The sequence below is a fragment of the Procambarus clarkii genome, chromosome 63, assembly GCF_040958095.1.
Source record: "Procambarus clarkii isolate CNS0578487 chromosome 63, FALCON_Pclarkii_2.0, whole genome shotgun sequence".
Lineage (NCBI taxonomy): Eukaryota > Metazoa > Arthropoda > Malacostraca > Decapoda > Cambaridae > Procambarus > Procambarus clarkii.
Window position 1 is genome coordinate 12,552,550 of NC_091212.1, and position 22,062 is coordinate 12,574,611.

At 48.8% G+C, this 22,062-nt stretch overlaps 1 protein-coding gene across 2 annotated transcripts in view; it reads right to left on the bottom strand.

The window, feature by feature from the left end:
* Positions 1-22,062, bottom strand: part of LOC123769518 (tyrosine-protein kinase transmembrane receptor Ror2) — a 632,994-nt gene that overhangs the window by 489,519 nt on the left and 121,413 nt on the right. For both annotated transcript variants that reach the window (XM_069308727.1, XM_069308726.1), the window contains exon 3: positions 6,826-6,879. In XM_069308727.1, coding sequence (XP_069164828.1) covers positions 6,826-6,879 — 54 coding nt within the window. The remainder of the gene's footprint in view (positions 1-6,825; positions 6,880-22,062) is intronic.

The following is a 22,062-nucleotide window of genomic DNA, read 5'->3' on the forward strand; positions in this document are numbered from 1 at the left end:
ATAATGGGAAGGGGAAAGAAGGGGAAGGTACTGCCGTTGTACTTCCCCTTCCTTCACTTGGTGGGAGGGGAGCCATCGTCCTCTCCCCCTCCCTACCCCTCACACCAGCCATCCCTTCCTCCCTTTCCTCATAATTCAGAAGCACTCTCCAATGTTCCTCTCCCTCTTCCCTTAACCCCCCCCTCCCCCCCCCCACTCTCTCTCTCAAGCCCTCCTTATAACTCCCCTCTTCCATTCGCTTCACCCTATTCTCGTCTTACCCATCTTTCCCCTCCTATCCCCTCAATCATCACCCCTTTCCCCCCCCCCCCCCTCTCCACATTACTCCGGACGCCGGTCATAATTTTACCTCAAGCTTCTCCAGTTCCTCTCTCAAGTCCTCCCTCTCATCTCCCTTCCTTCAACATGCGATATTTGCCAACATTCAGAGGATAAAACACGCAAGATTAAGTCCACCTCGTAAGTGGCCTCCTAAATGAGGCAAATATTGCAATATTTGCCTCATTTAGGCAAATGAGGCTTCGTGTGTGTGTGTGTGTGAACTTCATCTCAAACTCACACAAAGGTTCAACCCGTTACCCTGAGAAGTACATTTGCATTCTGACGTATAATTCCCCTTTAGGGCAAAAAGTAATGAACTAATATTAGTAACGTCGGCCGGTCGGCCGAGCGGACAGCACACTGGACTTGTGATCCTGTGGTCCTGGGTTCGATCCCAGGCGCCGGCGAGAAACAATGGGCAGAGTTTCTTTCACCCTATGCCCCTGTTACCTAGCAGTAAAATAGGTACCTGGGTGTTAGTCAGCTGTCACGGGCTGCTTCCTGGGGGTGGAGGCCTGGTCGAGGACGGGGCCGCGGGGACACTAAAAGCCCCGAAATCATCTCAAGATAACCTCAAGATAACGTGATGACCCCGTTATCTGCTAGAGGGCCACTCAGGTGAAGTTCGGGCAATATAGTACACCAGTTTAGCGACGTTGGGAGCGCTCGGGAGAACGTAGTATATTATGATAGTGAATGTTGCATACCTGAGTAAAATATTTTCAGGATGCTGAGAGGCATGTTGTTGTTGTTGTAGATTCAGCTACTCGGAACAAGTTCCTAGTAGCACGGGCTATGGTGAGCCCGTAGTGGACTTACCTGGCACAGGAGCGGCGCCTGTGTGTGAGAGGCAACACAGGGTGAAGGGTGTAGGCCAGCCTGGCCTCCACCTCAGCGCCCAGCACGGTGCTAGGTGTGGAGGATGTGGTAGGTGTTAAGTCAGTCCCCCTTGGGTGTAGTCTGAGCTAAACACCAATTCACACTTCGCTTCTAGTGGCGGGAGCGGGTAGATCTTAACCCGACCGCGGTTGGGTCCCTACTGTGATCGCTAGGTAAGGTAATCACATTTGAACCTGTCGTGTTCAATCATTTGAACATAAGGTACACACTAGGTAATCATTTGAACGTGGCTGTTCAACACCCTCCCAGCAAGCATTAGAAATATTGCCGGAACGAAGGTGGATGTATTCAACAGGGACTTGGACAGGGAACAAGAAGTGCCGGACCAACCAGGCTGTAGTGGATATGTGGGGCCTGTGGACCGCTCCAAGCAACAGCCTGGTGGACCAAGTTATCACAAATCGAGCCTGGGCTCAGGCCGGGCTCGGCGATCAGAACTCCCGAAACCCTCTCTAGGTATGTTCCAGGTATGTTCCCTCACCATCCCCTATTCCTTACTGGTCACTACCCCCAATCCCTCCCTGGCCACCGCCCCCCACACCCCATCATTCGCCCCTCCCCCCCCCCCACCCCACTCCTTCCACCTCTCCTCTCTCACTCTCCCTCTCTCAACACCAAAATACCAAACCTTCAATCTGACGCAAGTCTAGTTTTCCAATGGGCCACAGATAACAATATTACGTGTACTGAAGATAGGTTCCAGCTCCTACTATGAACATAAAAAGTAAACATAACAGAACCCATATATAAAACTAAGTGACATCAAATTACAGACCGAAAAAGCGATGTAAAGTATTTGGGAGTTAAGTCAATAAAAACTCCCCTTTAAAGAACACAATGAAGTAGTCGTCACAACTGCAAGAAAAATGACAAGTTTAAGGTAACAAGAACCTTTCAAACAAGAGATGCTATACCAATGATGGTACTTTTCAAGACGCTAGTGCTCTCTAGAGTGGAGTACTGCTGCACAATGACAGCACCTTTCAAAGCTGGAGAAATTGCTGACCTGGAGAGCGTGCAGAGATCCTTTTCTACTAGAATCCACTCAGTAAAACATATAAATTATTGAGACCGATTATTTAAATCTGTAATCTCTAGAGCGCAGGTGGGAGAGATACATAATAATTTACACGTGGAAAATAGTAGAGGGACTGGTCCCAAACCTGCACACTGAAATAACACCACACGAGACCAGGAGGCATGGCAGGATGTGCAGAATACCCCCGTTGAAAAGCAGAGTTGCAACAGGTACTCTGAGAGAGAACTATCAACATCAGAGGCCCGAGACTGTTCAACACGCTTCCACTACACATAAGGGACATAACTGGCCGACCCCTCACAGTGTTCAAGAGTGAACTTGATAAACACCTCCAAAGGATACCTGATCAACCAGGCTGTGATTCAACCGTCAGGCGGTGAGCAGCCGCATCTTAACAGCCTAGTTGACCAGATCACCAACCAGGAAACCTGGTCAGAGACCGGGCCGCGGGGACATTGATCCTCAGACTCATCGCTAGGTAAGATAGGTAACCCTCACTCACTCACTACTACCCCTCCTCCCCCCTCACACTCCACCCAAGCCTGCTCACCGCCATCTATACAAAGATGAACCCTCTACAGCCCTCGCCCCCTCCTCTATAAAGGGAGGCTTCCAGGGGTTCCTTCCCCCATTAAGTTGTGTTAACCTATTGGAAATATCATAAAACCTATAATTAATGGGCGTCGGGAGCTGGTTGTGTAGGTCAGGAAGAGGTGGAGGACCTACGGGGGTGGGGGCCAGTGGGGGACCTACGGGGGTGGGGGCCAGTGGGGGACCTACGGGGGTGGGGGCCAGTGGGGGACCTACGGGGGTGGGGGCCAGTGGGGGACCTACGGGGGTGGGGGCCAGTGGGGGACCTACGGGGGGTGGGGGCCAGTGGGGGACCTACGGGGGTGGGGGCCAGTGGGGGGACCTACGGGGGTGGGGGCCAGTGGGGGACCTACGGGGGTGGGGGCCAGTAGGGGACCTACGGGGGTGGGGGCCAGTGGGGGACCTACGGGGGTGGGGGCCAGTGGGGGACCTACGGGGGTGGGGGCCAGTGGGGGACCTACGGGGGTGGGGGCCAGTGGGGGACCTACGGGGGTGGGGGCCAGTGGGGGACCTACGGGGGTGGGGGCCAGTGGGGGACCTACGGGGGTGGGGGCCAGTGGGGGACGCACGGGGTGGTGGGGGCCAGTGGGGGACCTACGGGGGTGGGGGCCAGTAGGGGACCTACGGGGTGGGGGCCAGTAGGGGACCTACGGGGGTGGGGGTCAGTAGGGGACCTACGGGGGTGAGGGCCAGTAGGGGGACCCACGGGGGGTGAGGGCCAGTAGGGGTACTCACGGGGGGTGGGGGCCAGTAGGGGTACTCACGGGGGGTGGGGGCCAGTAGGGGGACCCACGGGGCTAGGGAAGATTAACATCACCTGTCTGTGTTCAACTAAAGCTGTCATCATTATCTCGCATGCTTCCATAATTAATGACATCTTAGAAGTAACAATAAGCCCTTTGCTACGCGTCAAGATTAAATGGGTAAGATTTAAAGCTATTTCTCAGTCAACTTTGTCATTTCCTTAGACAAAAACAAAAAAAAATGGATCGAGAAGCCTTTTAGTCTCGATAATGTAAACTTGTGTCTCCAACGCCCTTCCTCTACTCAGAACTTAAGGAACACCTCCACAGGGTACCTGATAACCAATGGTGTGGTTCCCGCGTTATAAATGGAAGGAGCAGCGTCTAACAGCCTGGTTGATCATACCTAGTCAGAAGAGGCCTTAATCCTCGGAATATCTACATAGTAAAGGTAACCTCTTCCCCCCCACCCTTCATCTTGAGTATCAATATTCTCTCCCCCCCTCCCTACCCAACCACTTGGGCTAGATGGTAGAGCGACGGTCTCGTTTCATGCAGATCGGCGTTCAATCCCCGACCGTCCAAGTGGTTGGGGCACCATTCATTCCCCCGTCCCATCCCAAATCCTTATCCTGACCCCTTCCCAGTGCTATATAGTCGTAATGGCTTGGCGCTTTCCCTTGATAATTCCTTCCTTCCTTCCCCCCCCCCCCACCTAAATGAGCTCTCCCTCCCACCCATCACCCCCCCTCCACCCACACCCCCCCCACCCATCACCCCCCTCTACCCACACCCTCCCAGGCGTATCGAACGAGAGCCAGCCTCCAAACACACCCGGTGACTTTCCCATTACCTTAATTGAAACATAATATGCCTCTCCTCGGGAGACCTCATATTTTTTCCCCCCTCTACCTATTCAAGGTTTACTGAGAATTAATGAAAGGAAAATCCATTCAAGATTGGTGCGAGAGATCTCCGGAATGTCCCTCCCCAGCGGCTATGGCTCTCTGGCGGACCACTGGCGTGGCCACTGCCCTGTGCCCCTGGATGGTTCTCTCCTGTGTGGACTCTTGCTTCTCCAGATAAGACCCTTAAAGGTGTGAAACGCCATACGCCCCCAGGACGCTCGTCTGAAAGGAATGACACACACCTGTACCAATAAAACCCCCCAGGGACCCCCTATTTACCTGTAGAAACTAACATATGTCTCAGGGGGCCCCCCCATACCGGCAGGGACCGCCTCAGGGGGCCCCATACCCGCAGGGACCGCCTCAGGGGGCCCACAAAACCCATATACCACCTCCAACTCCAACAGTGGTTCAGTACAGACGTCTGAGAGATATCTCACCTTCTCAACACCATCGATATTCAGGGTGCCCTCGACTCACTCACAGACTCTGTGAGTGAGAGCAAACTATATTCCTCCAAATATATATATATATATATATATATATATATATATATATATATATATATATATATATATATATATATATATATGTCGTACCTAGTAGCCAGAATGCACTTCTCGGCCTACTATGCAAGGCCCGATTTGCCTATTAAGCCAGGTTTTCCTGAATTAATATATTTTCTAAAAAAAATTTCTTATGAAATGATAAAGCTACCCATTTCATTATGTATGAGGTCAATTTTTTTTATTGGAGTTAAAATTAACGTAGATATATGACCGAACCTAACCAACCCTACCTAACCTAACCTAACCTATCTTTATAGGTTAGGTTAGGTTAGGTAGCCGAAAAAGTTAGGTTAGGTTAGGTTAGGTAGGTTAGGTAGTCGAAAAACAATTAATTCATGAAAACTTGGCTTACTAGGCAAATTTGGCCTTGCATAGTAGGCTGAGAAGTGAGTTCTGGCTACTAGGTACGACATATATATATATATATATATATATATATGTATGTCGTACCTAGTAGCCAGAACGCACTTTTCAGCCTACTATGCACGGCCCGATTTGCCTAATAAGCCAAGTTTTCATTAATTGTTTTTCGACTACCTAACCTACCTAACCTAACCTAACTTTTTCGGCTACCAAACCTAACCTAACCTATAAAGATAGGTTAGGTTAGGTAGGGTTGGTTAGGTTCGGTCATATATCTACGTTAATTTTAACTCCAATAAAAAAAATTGGCCTCATACATAATGAAATGGATAGCTTTATCATTTCATAAGAAAAAAATTAGATAAAATATATTAATTCAGGAAAACTTGGCTTATTAGGCAAATCGGGCCTTGCATAGTAGGCTGAGAAGTGCGTTCTGGCTACTAGGTACGACATTATATATATATATATATATATATATATATATATATATATATATATATATATATATATATATATATATATATATATATATATATATATATATATATATATATATATTAAGAATGTGACAATGTCAGACCACGGAGGAAAATGAAACAGGAATTCAGAAGGAATTCCACAGAAGGAATTCCTTCTGAAGATGTATTTAATATACGAAAGTACTTAAGGAAATTCCTATTTCATTTTCCTCCGTGGTCTGACAGTCATATTATATATATATATATATATATATATATATATATATTATTGTTGTGTTTACTGTCACCATAATGTAACTATAACACGTTACAATGAGCCCCAGAGACTAACATGTGCCCCCCGTAAGCAGCATATAACTGTGACAGGTAAGCCTGGCCGCACCATTTCTGGGGGAAACTGCCACAGGAGCCTCCGGGAGGTCTTGCCTGAAAGGCTTGCCAGTTGTTTCTGGGGGAGTGCTTTACCTTAGGCAACTGCAATAGGATTATTAGACTGGCAGAGACAATTAGTCGGCGGGGACCGGGACGAGTCAGAGAGATCTCGAGAGGACTGTGGGATCAGACGACATAGAACACCTCCTTGGAGCATCCCTAGAATACAAGGAGGAAGATACCCAAGATCTCCTCATTATATAGGCATAACAATGTCTAAGGCGTACCTCAGATACACGCAATTCCCTGCCCTGACGCAGCCCCGGCACACAAACTCGCCTCCTGCGCCCCCCCTGCATCAGGCGTGCCTGATACAACAGTCTTCCTACAAAACACCCTAAATGAGTGGAGTGTCAGGCCTCCTGCCGGTCGCCAGCCGGCCTAAATCCCTCCACAATCTGTTGGGGCTTACAACGCCCATCTGGCTGTACCGGGGCCGCCTGGGGTCGAGGAAGAGGCCACTGGGGGAAGACCTACCTGAAGTGGCCGCCTCCGTCGTATCCGGCTGGATCTCTATCGACTCCAGGAATCCTGCACGGGAGAGAGAGAGAGAGAAGCTTGGGTTAAGACCTAATTGAAATTGAAATTAAAATAAGTATATTGAGGTAAAATACACACAAAGGGATGAGGTAGCTCAAGCTATTCTCACCCCGTTCAGTACATCGTGTTAATACATACATAGACACACATCACAAACAATAAACATATTACCAAACATTCTGAGAGATAAACATATACATTTCCTAGGACCTGATGATGATGATGGCTCCACGTAAAACACCGCCCCGCCATGCACAGAGAACGACACAACAACGTGGTTGAACCATATAGCCCAACCCACACGCGTGCAAGTGACGAACGACGTTTCGGTCCATGGTGGACCTACCGTGAACACTCACCATCACCACCACCACACTTTCACAATCAACCACCACAACCACCTTCACACGCACCTAAGCAACAACGGAGTCATTAAGACAGAGTAACCATTACACTAACCTAACATAACAAGCATTACTCTGGCAGTAACACCTACTAATGACCACCACCATTCTAACAACTATCAACACGTTAGTATAACAACAACATACAATTAACAACCCCTAACATCACCCCTACCCCCCCCCCCCCCCTCACATCAGTAAGCTTACTGACCAATGGCTGCTTCAGGTTCGCCTCGTGTTCGCCGCCACATCCAGTTCAAACTGTAATTCACATCAGGGCCAAGATATGAATATTCAACTGCCACCAAACTCAATCAAATGTGTAAAAGGTTATGACAAGTTATTATGGAAATCATTGAGCGGTTTTGGGCCAGGAATATTTGATCGGACTTTGCCTATTTGTGCAAAACACGCCCACCAAATACACCATCCTTCCACCAAACACGTCATCCGCTCACCAAACACACCATCCGCCCACCAAACACACCATCCGCCCACCAAATACACCATCCGTCCACCAAACACACCATCCGCCCACCAAACACACCATCCGCCCACCAAACACACCATCCGCCCACCAAATACACCATCCGCCCACCAAACACACCATCCGCCCACCAAATACACCATCCGTCCACCAAACACACCATCCGCCCACCAAACACACCATCCGCCCACCAAACACACCATCCGTCCACCAAACACACCATCCGCCCACCAAACACACCACCCACCCACCAAACACACCACCCACCCACCAAACACACCATCCGCCCACCAAACACACCACCCGCCCACCAAACACACCACCCGCCCACCAAACACACCACCCACCCACCAAACACACCACCCACCCACCAAACACACCACCCGCCCACCAAACACACCACCCGCCCACCAAACACACCACCCGCCCACCAAACACACCACCCGCCCACCAAACACACCACCCGCCCACCAAACACACCACCCGCCCACCAAACACACCACCCACCCACCAAACACACCACCCACCCACCAAACACACCACCCACCCACCAAACACACCACCCACCCACCAAACACACCACCCACCCACCAAACACACCACCCACCCACCAAACAATAAACACGAAACATTTACAAACGTTTAAAACGTTTAGCCTCACAAACACTAAACGTTTCCCGCAGCCTCAACACAATACTCCCGCTCATTCCATTACATAAACATGATGGAATTTGCATTACAAAATGGGTATATATATCTAGAGAAAAATATATAAATGTTTTCCCCAATTTCCCGAAGCGGGACTTGTGTGTGTGTGTGTGTGTGTGTGTGTGTGTGTGTGTGTGTGTGTGTGTGTGTGGTGTGTGTGTGGTGTGTGTGGTGTGTGTGTGTGTGTGTTTACTAGTTGTGTTTACTAGTTGTGTTTTGCGGGGGTTGAGCTTTGCTCTTTCGGCCCGCCTCTCAACTGTCAATCAACTGTTTACTAACTACTTTTTTTTTCCCCACACCACACACACACACCCCAGGAAGCAGCCCGTGACAGCTGACTAACTCCCAGGTACCTATTTACTGCTAGGTAACAGGGGCACTTAGGGTGAAAGAAACTTTGCCCATTTGTTTCTGCCTCGTGCGGGAATCGAACCCGCGCCACAGAATTACGAGTCCTGAGCGCTATCCACCAGGCTACCAGGCCCCTGCATCTCCTGCAGGGAACTCTTAACACAAGGTAGCTCGCCCCACACTCACTGCTGTAATGTTCGCCCTTATGGGAGTGTGTATGATGCGGTGTAACACAGTGCTCTGCCACGAGATCTTGTGGTCTGTACCAACAACAACAGCTGAACTAGATCAAGTGACAACATTCCACAGTTGTATACCATGCTATCTATACAATGGAAGTTTTAACACGCCTGGGGACAGGTTGCAAATGAAGAATCAGGCAAGAGGATTGAATGACACGATTGACACTTGAATGTCACAGGCAATCTCGATTAAATAGGTCGAGGTAAGTCCAGGAACACGTAATTGGTTACAGTCAAATGATTATCACTGGCCTGGAGACGAAATAGGCGATTCACAATTAATAAATATATTCTGAAGGTCGCCAACCTAAATTATCTTTTGACTCGCCCTTAATAACAGAGGTGCTGAACCGTTATTTATATATACCACATCACAAGGGGGTACAGAACACACACTGCCTGTGTACCGTTGTTCATCACAAGGTCATCCCTGACACAGTAAACGATCTCCAACACTGCAACACACCAGTGGGAGCCCTTTGCAACGGCTTCCCACTGCATGCCCAGAGCAGTTTCCCCTGCAGATGCAGCCAGTGCCACCACTACCACTGGCTGCCCCCACCACCACTGGCTGCCCCCACCACTGGCTGCCACCACCACTGGCTGCCCCCACGACTGGCCAATCACCTTTTAAAGCCACTCATGACCCCCTAACAACAGCAACAATGCAACTAATGCAAGGACCAAAACCCGTGGCTTAACTATCTATATATACAGTTACGCGAGGCTGAAACACGCCACTACCGGCCCCTGGTATCTCTCTCTGGGACACCAGCGACGAGTCTCATGCCTGGAACATACCCGGAGAGGGTTTCGAGAGTAAGTATGGTGTAAAGTGGGTCGCGAGCTCCTTTTCAATAGGGGGTCCAGGCGGGCAAATAGAGTTGAATCTCGGCCTACATGGACGATGCTACATGAAATTGCCAACGATGTTATGCGTATTTTCCCGGTATGAAGTTGTAGATGACGCGGGGACCGGTAACGCGGTTAAGACCAGCGATACAAGGCAATAACCCGCCGCACCTCTCATAACGACCCTTCCTTCTAATGACACCAATATAACTATGGCATCCAATCTTTTCCCTTTCCTTATCAAAGCTGGAAACCTAAAGGGATAGATAGATAGATAGATAGATAGATAGATAGATAGATAGATACATACATACATACATACATACATACATACATACATACATACATACACTCTCTCTCTCTCTCTCTCTCTCTCTCTCTCTCTCTCTCTCTCTCTCTCTCTCTCTCTCTCTCTCTCTCTCTCTCTCTCTCTCTCTCTCTCTCTCTCTCTCTCTCTCTCTCTCTCTCTCTCTCTCTCTCTCTCTCTCTCTCTCTCTCTCTCTCTCTCTCTCTCTCTCTCTCTCTCTCTCTCTCTCTCTCTCTCTCTCTCTCTCTCTCTCTCTCTCTCTCTCTCTCTCTCTCTCTCTCTCTCTCTCACACACACACACACACACACACACACACACACACACACACACACACACACACACACACACACACACACACACACACACACACACACACACACACACACACACACACACACACACACACACACACACACACACACACACACACACACACACACACACACACACACACACACACACACACACACACACACACACACACACACACACACACACACACACACACACACACACACACACACACACACACACACACACACACACACGTAGGCGGGATCCAAGAGTCAATGCTCGATCCTGCAGGCACAAATAGCCGAGTACACACATACACACGCACACACAGAGGGCACACACAGATCTCCCAGAGGGTATAGATTCGTTCCTCTCAATGTTTGCCGACGATGCAAAAATTATGAGGAGGATTGAAACAGAGGATGATAGTAGGAGGCTACAAGATGACCTGGATAGACTGAGTGAATGGTCCAACAAATGGCTGTTGAAGTTCAACCCGAGTAAATGCAAAGTAATGAAACTAGGCAGTGGAAACAGGAGGCCAGGCACAGGATACAGAATAGGAGATGAAGTACTTAATGAAACAGACAGAGAGAAAGATCTAGGAGTTGATATCACACCAAACCTGTCTCCTGAAGCCCACATAAAGAGAATAACGTCTGCGGCATATGCGAGGCTGGCCAACATCAGAACGGCGTTCAGGAACCTGTGTAAGGAATCATTCAGAATCTTGTACACCACATATGTAAGACCAATCCTGGAGTATGCGGCCCCAGCATGGAGCCCGTACCTTGTCAAGCACAAGACGAAGCTGGAAAAAGTCCAAAGGTATGCTACTAGACTAGTCCCAGAACTAAGAGGCATGAGTTATGAGGAAAGGCTGCGGGAAATGCACCTCACGACACTGGAAGACAGAAGAGTAAGGGGGGACATGATCACAACCTACAAAATCCTCAGGGGAATCGACCGGGTAAACAAGGATGAACTATTCAACACTGGTGGGACGCGAACAAGGGGACACAGGTGGAAGCTGAGTACCCAAATGAGCCACAGAGACGTTAGAAAGAACTTTTTCAGTGTCAGAGTAGTTAGTAAATGGAATGCATTAGGAAGTGATGTGGTGGAGGCTGACTCCATACACAGTTTCAAATGTAGATATGATAGAGCCCAATAGGCTCAGGAATCTGTACACCAGTTGATTGACGGTTGAGAGGCGGGACCAAAGAGCCAGAGCTCAACCCCCGCAAGCACAATTAGGTGAGTACACACGGACGTACAGATGCATACAAGAGAGAGAGAGTGTGTGTGTGTGTGTGTGTGTGTGTGTGTGTGTGTGTGTGTGTGTGTGTGTGTGTGTGTGTGTGTGTGTGTGTGTGTGTGTGTGTGTGTGTGTGTGTGTGTGTGTGTGTGTGTGTGTGTGTGTGTACTCACCTATTTGTACTCGCATATTTGTGCTTGCGGGGGTTGAGCTTTGGCTCTTTGGTCCCGCCTCTCAACTCTTTAGGATAGATATGGGGATGTGGCCCTGGGGATGAGTAAATACAGAGTGTAAGATATCAGTAGTTACAATGACCAGTATGGGAGAGGATGATGGAAGGAGATTAGCATACCTGCAATAGGTCTGGCAGTTCTTCTCCTCCCCAAGCCCCCCCCCCCCCTGGCAGCCAGGCTGGACGTGTGACAAATTGATCGAACAGGCTATTGCTTGTAGCGGCCCGCAAGCCCGAATATCTACTGCAACCCAGCTGGGCTGGTTCTTCCTGCAGGAACTTATCTAAATGTGTTTCTTTATGATATTAAACAGCCATGGACATCTGATGTTAGTATAGTATTTTCTTATCTGGTTGATGGGGTTCTGGGAGTTCTTCTACACCTCAAGCCCGGCCCGAGGCCAGGCTTGACTTGTGAGAGTTTGGTCCACCAGGCTGTTGCTTGGAGCGGCCCGCAGGCCCACATATCACTATAGCCCTGGTTGGTCCGGCACTTAAAGAAAACAATCTAGTTTTCTCTTGATCTTATTGTGCCTATGGCACGTCTAATCCTCATTGGTTCTATTCTGCATTTCCAACCATATCGCTCGTTGCAGTATGTTATTTAACTGCAAATTTGGTGTCTAGCCTTCCAGTATCTTCCATGTATGTATTGTGGTATCTCTCTCTCGTCTCCTTTCTAGAGAGGACGGTTTGAGAGCTTTGGGATGGTCCCAGTAGTCTAGGTGGCTTATGGTGCCTCTGCGTGCTGTATATGTTCTGTGTATCCTCTATTTCAGAGATCTCTCCTGCTTTGAAAGGGGAAAGTGAGTACTGAGCAGCACTCAATGCGAGCCAGCACCAGTGATTTGACCAATAAGAGAATTGTGGTGGGATCTCTGGATCTGAGGATTGTCAAACTAATTTATTTGAAATATCTATTTATATATACAAGAGTTCTTACATTCTTTTACTATCCTATGTACTATTATCCTATCCTCTTCCTGACTGATGCCACATTTGCTTCGTTAGGCTCACTAGAGGATAGGTCGTGTGACATCACTAAACCAGCCAATGGTTGGAAAGGACATAGCTGGACGCCAGAGAGACAAGAGGGTCTGAAAGGCTACAGAGAGAACAGACCACAGCACAACCACAACTCAGTCTCCATTGGTTTAGTGGGTTGCTTGGGTTAGTACGTTTCCTAGCTAGGCTAAGAGATTGTATTTTCGTCCCCTCCCCCCTCTCTTAATATCCCATCAATCGTCCCCTCCCATTCTCCATGAGCGACTCCTCATTCCCCATCGGCCACCATCGTCCTGCATCCCATTTCCAGGTCGTCCGGGTCATGGGAAGACCCCATAAGCCGTGGCGGAATCATTAAGATGTTCCTGCCTGATAATGTCGTCGTCCTCGTGAGCGCCATGTTGGCTTACTATCCACCTATCCGCACGGGCGCGGGTATGTGGATTTAACCCGGAGAGCAGGGATGGAGGAGGACGCATGATGAGGGGGGGGGGGGGCAGAGAAGGGGGCGAGGCCCCACACACCTGGCTACACCCTCTCCCACACACACCCGGCTACACCCTCTCCCCCACACACACCCGGCTACACCACCTCCCCCCACACACCCGGCTACACCCTCTCCCCCACACACCCGGCTACACCCTCTCCCCCACACACCTGGCTTCACCCCTCCCCCCCCCACACACCCGGCTACACCCCCTCCCCCACACCCGGCTACACCCCTCCCCCCCCCACACACCCGGCTACACCCTCTCCCCCACACACCCGGCTACACCCCTCCCCCCCCACACACCCGGCTACACCCCTCCCCCACACACCCGGCTACACCCCTCCCCCCCACACACCCGGCTACACCCCTCCCCCACACACACCCGGCTACACCCCTCCCCCCCACACACCCGGCTACACCCCTCCCCCCCACACACCCTGCTACACCCCCTCCCCCACACACCCGGCTACACCCTCTCCCCCACACACCTGGCTTCACCCCTCCCCCCCACACACCCTGCTACACCCCCTCCCCCCCACACACCCGGCTACACCCCTCCCCCCCACACACCCTGCTTCACCCCCTCCCCCACACCCGGCTACACCCCTCCCCCCCCACACACCCTGCTACACCCCCTCCCCCACACACACCCGGCTACACCCCTCCCCCCCACACACCCTGCTTCACCCCCTCCCCCACACCCGGCTACACCCCTCCCCCCCACACACCCTGCTACACCCCTCCCCCACACACACCCGGCTACACCCCTCCCCCCCACACACCCTGCTACACCCCTCCCCCCCCACACACCCTGCTACACCCCCTCCCCCACACACCCTGCTACACCCCCTCCCCCACACACCCTGCTACACCCCCTCCCCCACACACCCTGCTACACCCCCTCCCCCACACACCCTGCTACACCCCCTCCCCCACACGCCCTGCTACACCCCCTCCCCCACACACCCTGCTACACCCCCTCCACCACACACCCTGCTACACCCCCTCCACCACACACCCTGCTACACCCCCTCCACCACACACCCTGCTACACCCCCTCCCCCCCCACACACCCGGCTTCACCCCCTCCACCACACACCCGGCTACACCCCTCCCCCACACACCCTGCTACACCCCCTCCCCCACACACCCTGCTACACCCCCTCCCCCACACACCCGGCTACACCCCTCCCCCACACACCCGGCTACACCCCCCCCCCCCACACACCCGGCTTCATTGTTCACGCATCTACCACCAATATCCCAGCAACTGTGTACCAATTTCATACTCCCAATGTCCTTCCACTTTTTGTATTACACCTACAAATGTTACCTTCAATTCGATACCCTCTATTATCTCATCCCCAGTGCCACCTCATCCCCAGTGCCATCCCCAGTGCCAACCCATCCCCAGTGCCAACTCATCCCCAGTGCCAACCCATCCCCAGTGCCAACTCATCCCCAGTGCCAACTCATCCCCAGTGCCAACCCATCCCCAGTGCCAACTCATCCCCAGTGCCAACTCATCCCCAGTGCCAACCCATCCCCAGTGCCAACTCATCCCCAGTGCCACCTCATCCCACTCTGAATCGCCACTGACCCTCACATACCCATTTACATTCCCACCGGCGAAGCAGTCGCTCTATTTCTGACTCCAGGTGTAATTGACGTGGCTATTTCTGGCCAGATTTTATCCTGAAGGCATAACGCGGTCTTGTTCCCCTCTACACGGCCTGTCTCTCTCTCGCATCTTCTGTGTGGAGCTCCCTATTTCCAGCACTATGGTTAAACATGGGGGGATTACCTTACCTTGAGGTGGTTTCGGGGGCTTAAACGTTCCCGCGGCCCGGTCTCCTCGGTTCTGAACTGGTTAAAAAGGCTGTTGGACGCGGTTGCTCGTAGCCTGACGTATGAGTTACAGCCTGGTTGATCAGGTATCCTTTGGAGGTGTTTATCCAGTTCTCTCTTGAACACTGTGAGGGGTCGGCCAGTTATGCCCCTTATGTGTAGTGGAAGCGTGTTGAACAGTCTCGGGCCTCTGATGTTGATAGAGTTCTCTCTCAGAGTACCTGTTGCACCTCTGCTCTTCAACGGGGGTATTCTGCACATCCTGCCATGTCTTCTGGTCTCATGTGATGTTATTTCTGTGTGCAGGTTTGGGACCAGCCCCTCTACTATTTGTCATGTGTAAATTATTATGTATCTCTCCCGCCTGCGCTCAAGAGAATACAGATTTAGGCTCTTTAGTCGGTCCCAGTGGTTTAGATGTTTTACTGAGTGGATTCTAGCAGTAAAGGATCTCTGCACGCTATATGATTTGATGTTGGTATCACATCCATGAAAAATTTATTTGGATTATCAATCGTCAGTGTGTTTAGTGGCTCGCTGAAGACAGATTAAGAATAGAGGAAACAGCCCAAGGCCAATTGGCCTATTTTAATCCACTCAAATTAATTCATTCACGTGTTTAACTCATGCTTGAAACTGAAGACCAACTACCCCCCATACCAGTTCCAATTTAGAACCACCTAAACTCGTTCATATGTATGTCTAACCTACGCTTGAAACAATCCAACGATTCCACGTACATTGTGTCACCCAGTAGTGTGTCCCATAAATGTGTCACCCAGTAGTGTGTCCCATGTGTCACCCAGTAGTGTGTCCCACAAATGTGTCACCCAGTAGTGTGTCCCATAACTGTCACCCAGTAGTGTGTCCCATAACTCACCAAAGATCCCATCTCTTCCCTAGAGCTGTCAATGCACGAAGCTGCTTTACCTTAAGTATACCCAATGTGGGTTCTGGGACTTCTAGTCCTCAAGTGTGGCGAGAGTGAGAGCTTGGTCCAACAGGCTGTTGCTTGCTGCGTCCCGCAGGCCACACATCCCCACCACAGGCTTGGCTGCTCCGGCACTTCCAACGTGAACTTTTCTCATTTTATCTTGAAAACGTTCAATCTATGAACAAATCCACAAGGGCCGTGACGAGGATTCGAACCTGCGTCCGGGAGCATGTCGTCCAATCTATTCCTGGAATTGTGGAGCGTCGCTATGTAACGTCTTAAGGTTTCCAATGATTTAATATATTGCTTCCCCTATTTTGCTCTGTCTGCAACCCTATTTACGGTTGTGGTCATCCCACATATATACCACATGACTATGACCACATATAGTTGACTATATATACCCTGGAAACACAAACCGAAACTGTCTATTTTCCGCTTGTTACAACTTGTAATAAGGTTGTTACATCTTGGCTTAACGTGTTTATGACGTATTAGAACGTTGTTACAACTTGCTATATTGGTTGTTATAACTGGTTAGCAGGTGTTAAAACTTGTTCGAACGTTGTACCAACGTCGTAGTTTCGGTGTGTGTGTGTGTTTGGCGGATATATATGTGGTCATCTATGTGGATATGTGGATATCTATGTGGATATGTGGATATCTATGTAGATATGTGGATATCTATGTAGATATGTGGATATCTATGTAGATATGTGGATATCTATATATGTGGATATATATGTGGTCAATCTCAACACATTCAAAATCCTTGAAACTTTCTCTCGATTCTTGAAAGCTGGAATTATATTTGCTTTTGTTGGCGTTAGGGAACACCAATTTCCTGGTTTCATCCCTCTCGGCCTCCAATCTCGTTGAAGCTAATCCATAAATTACCTAAATTGCCTGCAACCATTACCCAATCTCTTACCCCACAGATCTAATTGCAATGGGGAAAAAAAATCCCACCACTGTCCTGCTCTTAAACACGAATCACTATTATTTTCCGCCTCTCTTCACACCCCTTGATTTTTTCTCCTCTCTCATCTTGTACCCAATTTCTGCCCCCTTCCCCTCTCCTATTTCTCTTAACCATTCTTAATCCGGTCCTAGTCACTCTCTTTCTCCGTCCAATCATACTCCTCCTTTCTCCGCTTCCCTCCTAACCACTCTGTTTATTTCTTCCCTCTCCCGTCGCCCAACCACTTGGGCTGAACGGTAGAGCGACGGTCTCGCTTCATGCAGGTCGGCGTTCAATCCCTGACCGTCCAATTGGCTGGGCACACAAGACACATGGCGTCTAGAATAACCCATAACACCATGGGTTCAGCACGAGGGGCGCTCTTGTCCCTCTCAATTGCTACACCTCTATGACCCGTCTTAGCTGCCACGCCAGACGGGCAGAACTCGTGACGATTTGGCAAAAAGCTTTCGACAAATGTGACCGTGATGTTATTGCACACAAAATGCGTTCAAGAGGAATTAATGGAAAAGGAGAAATAAGAATCATAAATTTTCTAATGGACAGAACCCAGTGTACAACAGTCAACATAGTAATATCCGGATCATTCACCGTGAAAAGCTCAGTTCCGCAGGGTACTGTGCTTGCTCCAGTACTTCTCTTTATCGAATACATATCTTGAGGTTATCTTGAGATGATTTCGGGGCTTTACAGGATTTTGGAGGCCTGGTCCTCGACCAGGCCTCCACCCCCAGGAAGCAGCCCGTGACAGCTGACTAACACCCAGGTACCTATTTTACTGCTTGGTAACAGGGGCATAGGGTGAAAGAAACTCTGCCCATTGTTTCTCACCGGCGCTTGGGATCGAACCCAGGACCACAGGATCACAAGTCCAGCGTGCTGTCCGCTCGGCCGACCGGCTCCCATAGACAAGGACACAAACTATAAAACCATATCATCCTTAGTAGATGAAACTAGGTGTTTTATGAGAGTTGACAAGTACCGGACCAACCGGGTTGTAGTGGATATATGGGCCTGCGGGCTGCTCTAAGCAACAGCCTGTTGGACCAAATTATCACAAGTCAAGCCTGGCCTCGGGCAGTAGAGCAACTCCCAGAACCCCATCCAGGTATAGCCAACACAGAGGACGCCAACAGCCTGGTTGAACAGTCCAGGAACGAGGAGGCCTGGTCGACGACCGGGCCGCGGGGTCGCTAAGCCCCGGATTCACCTCAAGGTAACCTCAAGGTAGGTAAACCTCCAACATGATGTAAATCAGGTCTTTCAATAAGACCTGATCAGGTCGCGTCAGATTAACTTCCAGCTACTGCGCCTCAGAACACAAATATAAAAACCAAAACCAACATACAAGACAGTCAAATCATACCATAGAAAGAAAATGCAATGTAAAGGATTTGAAAGTAATTATGTCAAAAGACCTTACCTTTAAAGAACACAAAGGTTAGCTTAGCATTTTAAAAGCACCGAATCACCTTCTGTGGTTGAGTGTTCAATAAACCCTTGAACTATATGTTTAACACTTCTCTAACCCTGTCCATGGAGGACAGAAGAAAATGTATATATGCTGGTTAGCATTGTAAATGTGTGGCCACGTCTGTGGTAGAAAATAATTAAAAAAAAAAAAAACTGTCACAACTATAAGAACAAAAAGAACAGGTTGGATAAAAAGAACCTGTCAAACAAGAGATGCCAGACCAGTGATGATAGTCTTCAAGACACCGGTGCTCTCTAGGGTGGAGTACTGTTGCACACCAACGGTCCTATTCAGAGCTGGAGAAATTGCTGACCTGGAGAACGTGCGAAGATGCTTTACTACTAGTATCTATTCAATAAAACATTAAAATATTAGGAGCTCTAACGAGACCTATTGGGACGGGATCTTTAACTCTGATGTTAAGAGTTAACGCTGGTGACAGAGATACATAATAATTTACACTTGGAAATTACCAGAAAGACTGGTTCAAAATCTGCACACGAAAATAACATCACATGCTCAAGGTAATTAACAAGGTGCAATGCATTAGAAAGTGATGTGGTGGAGGCTGACTCCATACACAGTTTCAAATGGAGATATGATAGAGCCCAGTAGGCTCAGGAGCCTGTACACCAATTGATTGACAGATGATAGACGGGACCAAAGAGCCGAAGCTCCACCCCCCGCAAGCACAACTAGGTGAGTACACGAGACTAGGAGGCATGGCAGGATGTGCAAAACAGCTCCGTTGGAAAGCAAAGGTGCATGCTGCGAGAGAATTCCATCAACACCAATGGCACAAGACTTTTACAACACTGAGGTCCAGCGCCGCAGTCGCGTCAGAGGTGCCCAAGCTCCTAAAATATTAGTACTTACAGGTAAAATAAAGCTGCCATGATTAAGGGAAGATGCACAGGTTTCGTGAGGGGGTTGAGTAGTATATGCTGGGTGAACCCTGGCTGGTGATGGTGGTGTTGATGAGTGGGGCTACAGTTAACGCAAGTCAACGTACAAATATGCACTGTTGGACACGACAAAAAAAAAAATTTAGTTTAGATTCTTCAGCTACAACTCCAATTTTCTAGAATGCCATTTGGGCCTAATTCTCTAACAGAAAACGTGAACCCTTTGCAGCCCCAACCACACCAGTTAGTACGCTTGACCAAATGGCTGGTACAAGTGCTATCATTTTAGCAAGAGGGGCTGCGCCAGAGCCAACATATAACTGAAAGCAGTAATTTGCTAAGTGCTCTTATGATAACAGGCAATACTACAGAACAGCGGGTCCACCACTTGCGTTAACTGTAGCCCCACTCATCAACACCACCACCACCACCACCACCAGCCAGGGTTCACCCAGCATATACTACTCAACCTCCTCACGAAACCTGTACATCTTCCCTTAATCATGGCAGCTTTATTTTACATTTATTAAGCGGTTGACAAGCTTCGAGACTTCACAACCAAGGGTTATTATTGTTATAAACATCTTCGTAGGGCTTGGGAGCACGTCACATGGTCAATACATGTAAACAATGCCGCCGTGTCAGAGGTTGTTCTGGTTTCGTACAAGTTTGACGAGGCGTGACCCAGTAGTACTAGTAAGTAGTAGTAGTAGTAGTAGTAGTAGTAGTAGTAGTAGTACTAGTACTAGTACTAGTAGTAGTAGTAGTAGTAGTAGTAGTAGTACTAGTAGTAGTAGTACTAGTAGTAGTACTAGTAGTAGTACTAGTAGTAGTACTAGTTTTCGTACTCTAACTACATCCCACTGGGACGTCAAGGGCACACTTACCTGGGTGGTAAACATATCAATTCCGCTCCTCTGGCCTGTGGACAGGCAAATTGTGCTCTTGCTGGGGAGAGGAGGAGCCAAAGTAACAGCTTATGGGACTTAACCCAAATTTAATCACATTGTACACAGGATGTATCATGGCGGCTTTACCCCTCCCCCCCCCCCCACACCAACATTACCTGCAGCCCAGTTCCCCTAGTTCATGGGATTCCTAGGCTGCTCACCCTAATGAAATGTGTACTTTTACCTTTATTTTAATCAAGTCACACCCAAACATTGATATAATATTTTACACACACACATACACATTATATTATATATACATAATAGAGGCAGAATGACAGAAACTGTATTGGAGGGGACCTAAACATTCCCTCCAATGCGTTGGGTGTGGTTTCCAGCGAGGCTTAGGGTCCCCCTTCTTCCAGCTAGAGGTGGTACTTCCTTCCCTAAAGAAAAAATATAATACTGTGTGTAATATTATATATATATATATATATATATATATATATATATATATATATATATATATATATATATATATATATATATATATATATATATATATATATAAGTCACCGCTTTACTTTAAAGCATTTTGTTATTATATTAAATCAAGTACGCCAACATCACGTCCATTTGTAGCAGTAATTTCGGCAGGTAAAGTGTAGTTCGTGTGAAGATTGCTGGGATGACCCTGCGGACTTCAAGAGCACCCGCAACTATCCCCAATTACCACACTTAATTGTGGTAATTGCACCCCAACACCACCACATGCACAGCAACCTCCACTTTCCTAATGTCTGCCCTATGGTACTCCTACTAGACTAGCTCCAGAACTATGAGGCACGAGTTACAAGGAAAGGCTGCGTGAATTTTACCCCTCATGTCGCTGGAAGAGTTAGGGGAGACATGATTACCACATACAAGAGTTTCAGGGGAATTGCTAGGATACCTATAGAGCTTAGATAACACGGGTGGTACTCAAACAAGGTGCCGCAGGTGCAAACTGAGTACCCAAATGAGTCGCAGAGATATTAGAAAGAATTTCGTCAGTGTAATAGTAGTTAATAAATGTAATGCATTAGGAAGTGATGAGGCAGACTCCATATATACAGTTTCAAACGTAGATATGATAAGAGCCCAACAGGCTCGCGAACCTGTACACTAGTTGAATGACATTTGAGAAGCGGGACCAAAGAGCCGAAGCTCAACCCCCCGTAAAGATAATGAGGCGAGGACCATTAGGAGAGTACACCTTCACGACTGACGCTCCCGTGAAGGTCATGCTCAAGCACTAATGCCCAACCACTTTTGACAAATAAGACGGATATTTAAAATATTACGCTTGAGTAACTATTTTTGTGCCTAATTAAAGGTGATTGTATATATTTTGAATCTTTACATTTAGACAATTTGAACACTTGGGAAAAATGTAGATCTTATTTTTCAAACTGAGGCTACCTTGAGGTGCTTCCGGGGCTTAGTGTCCCCGCGGCCCGGTCGTCGACCA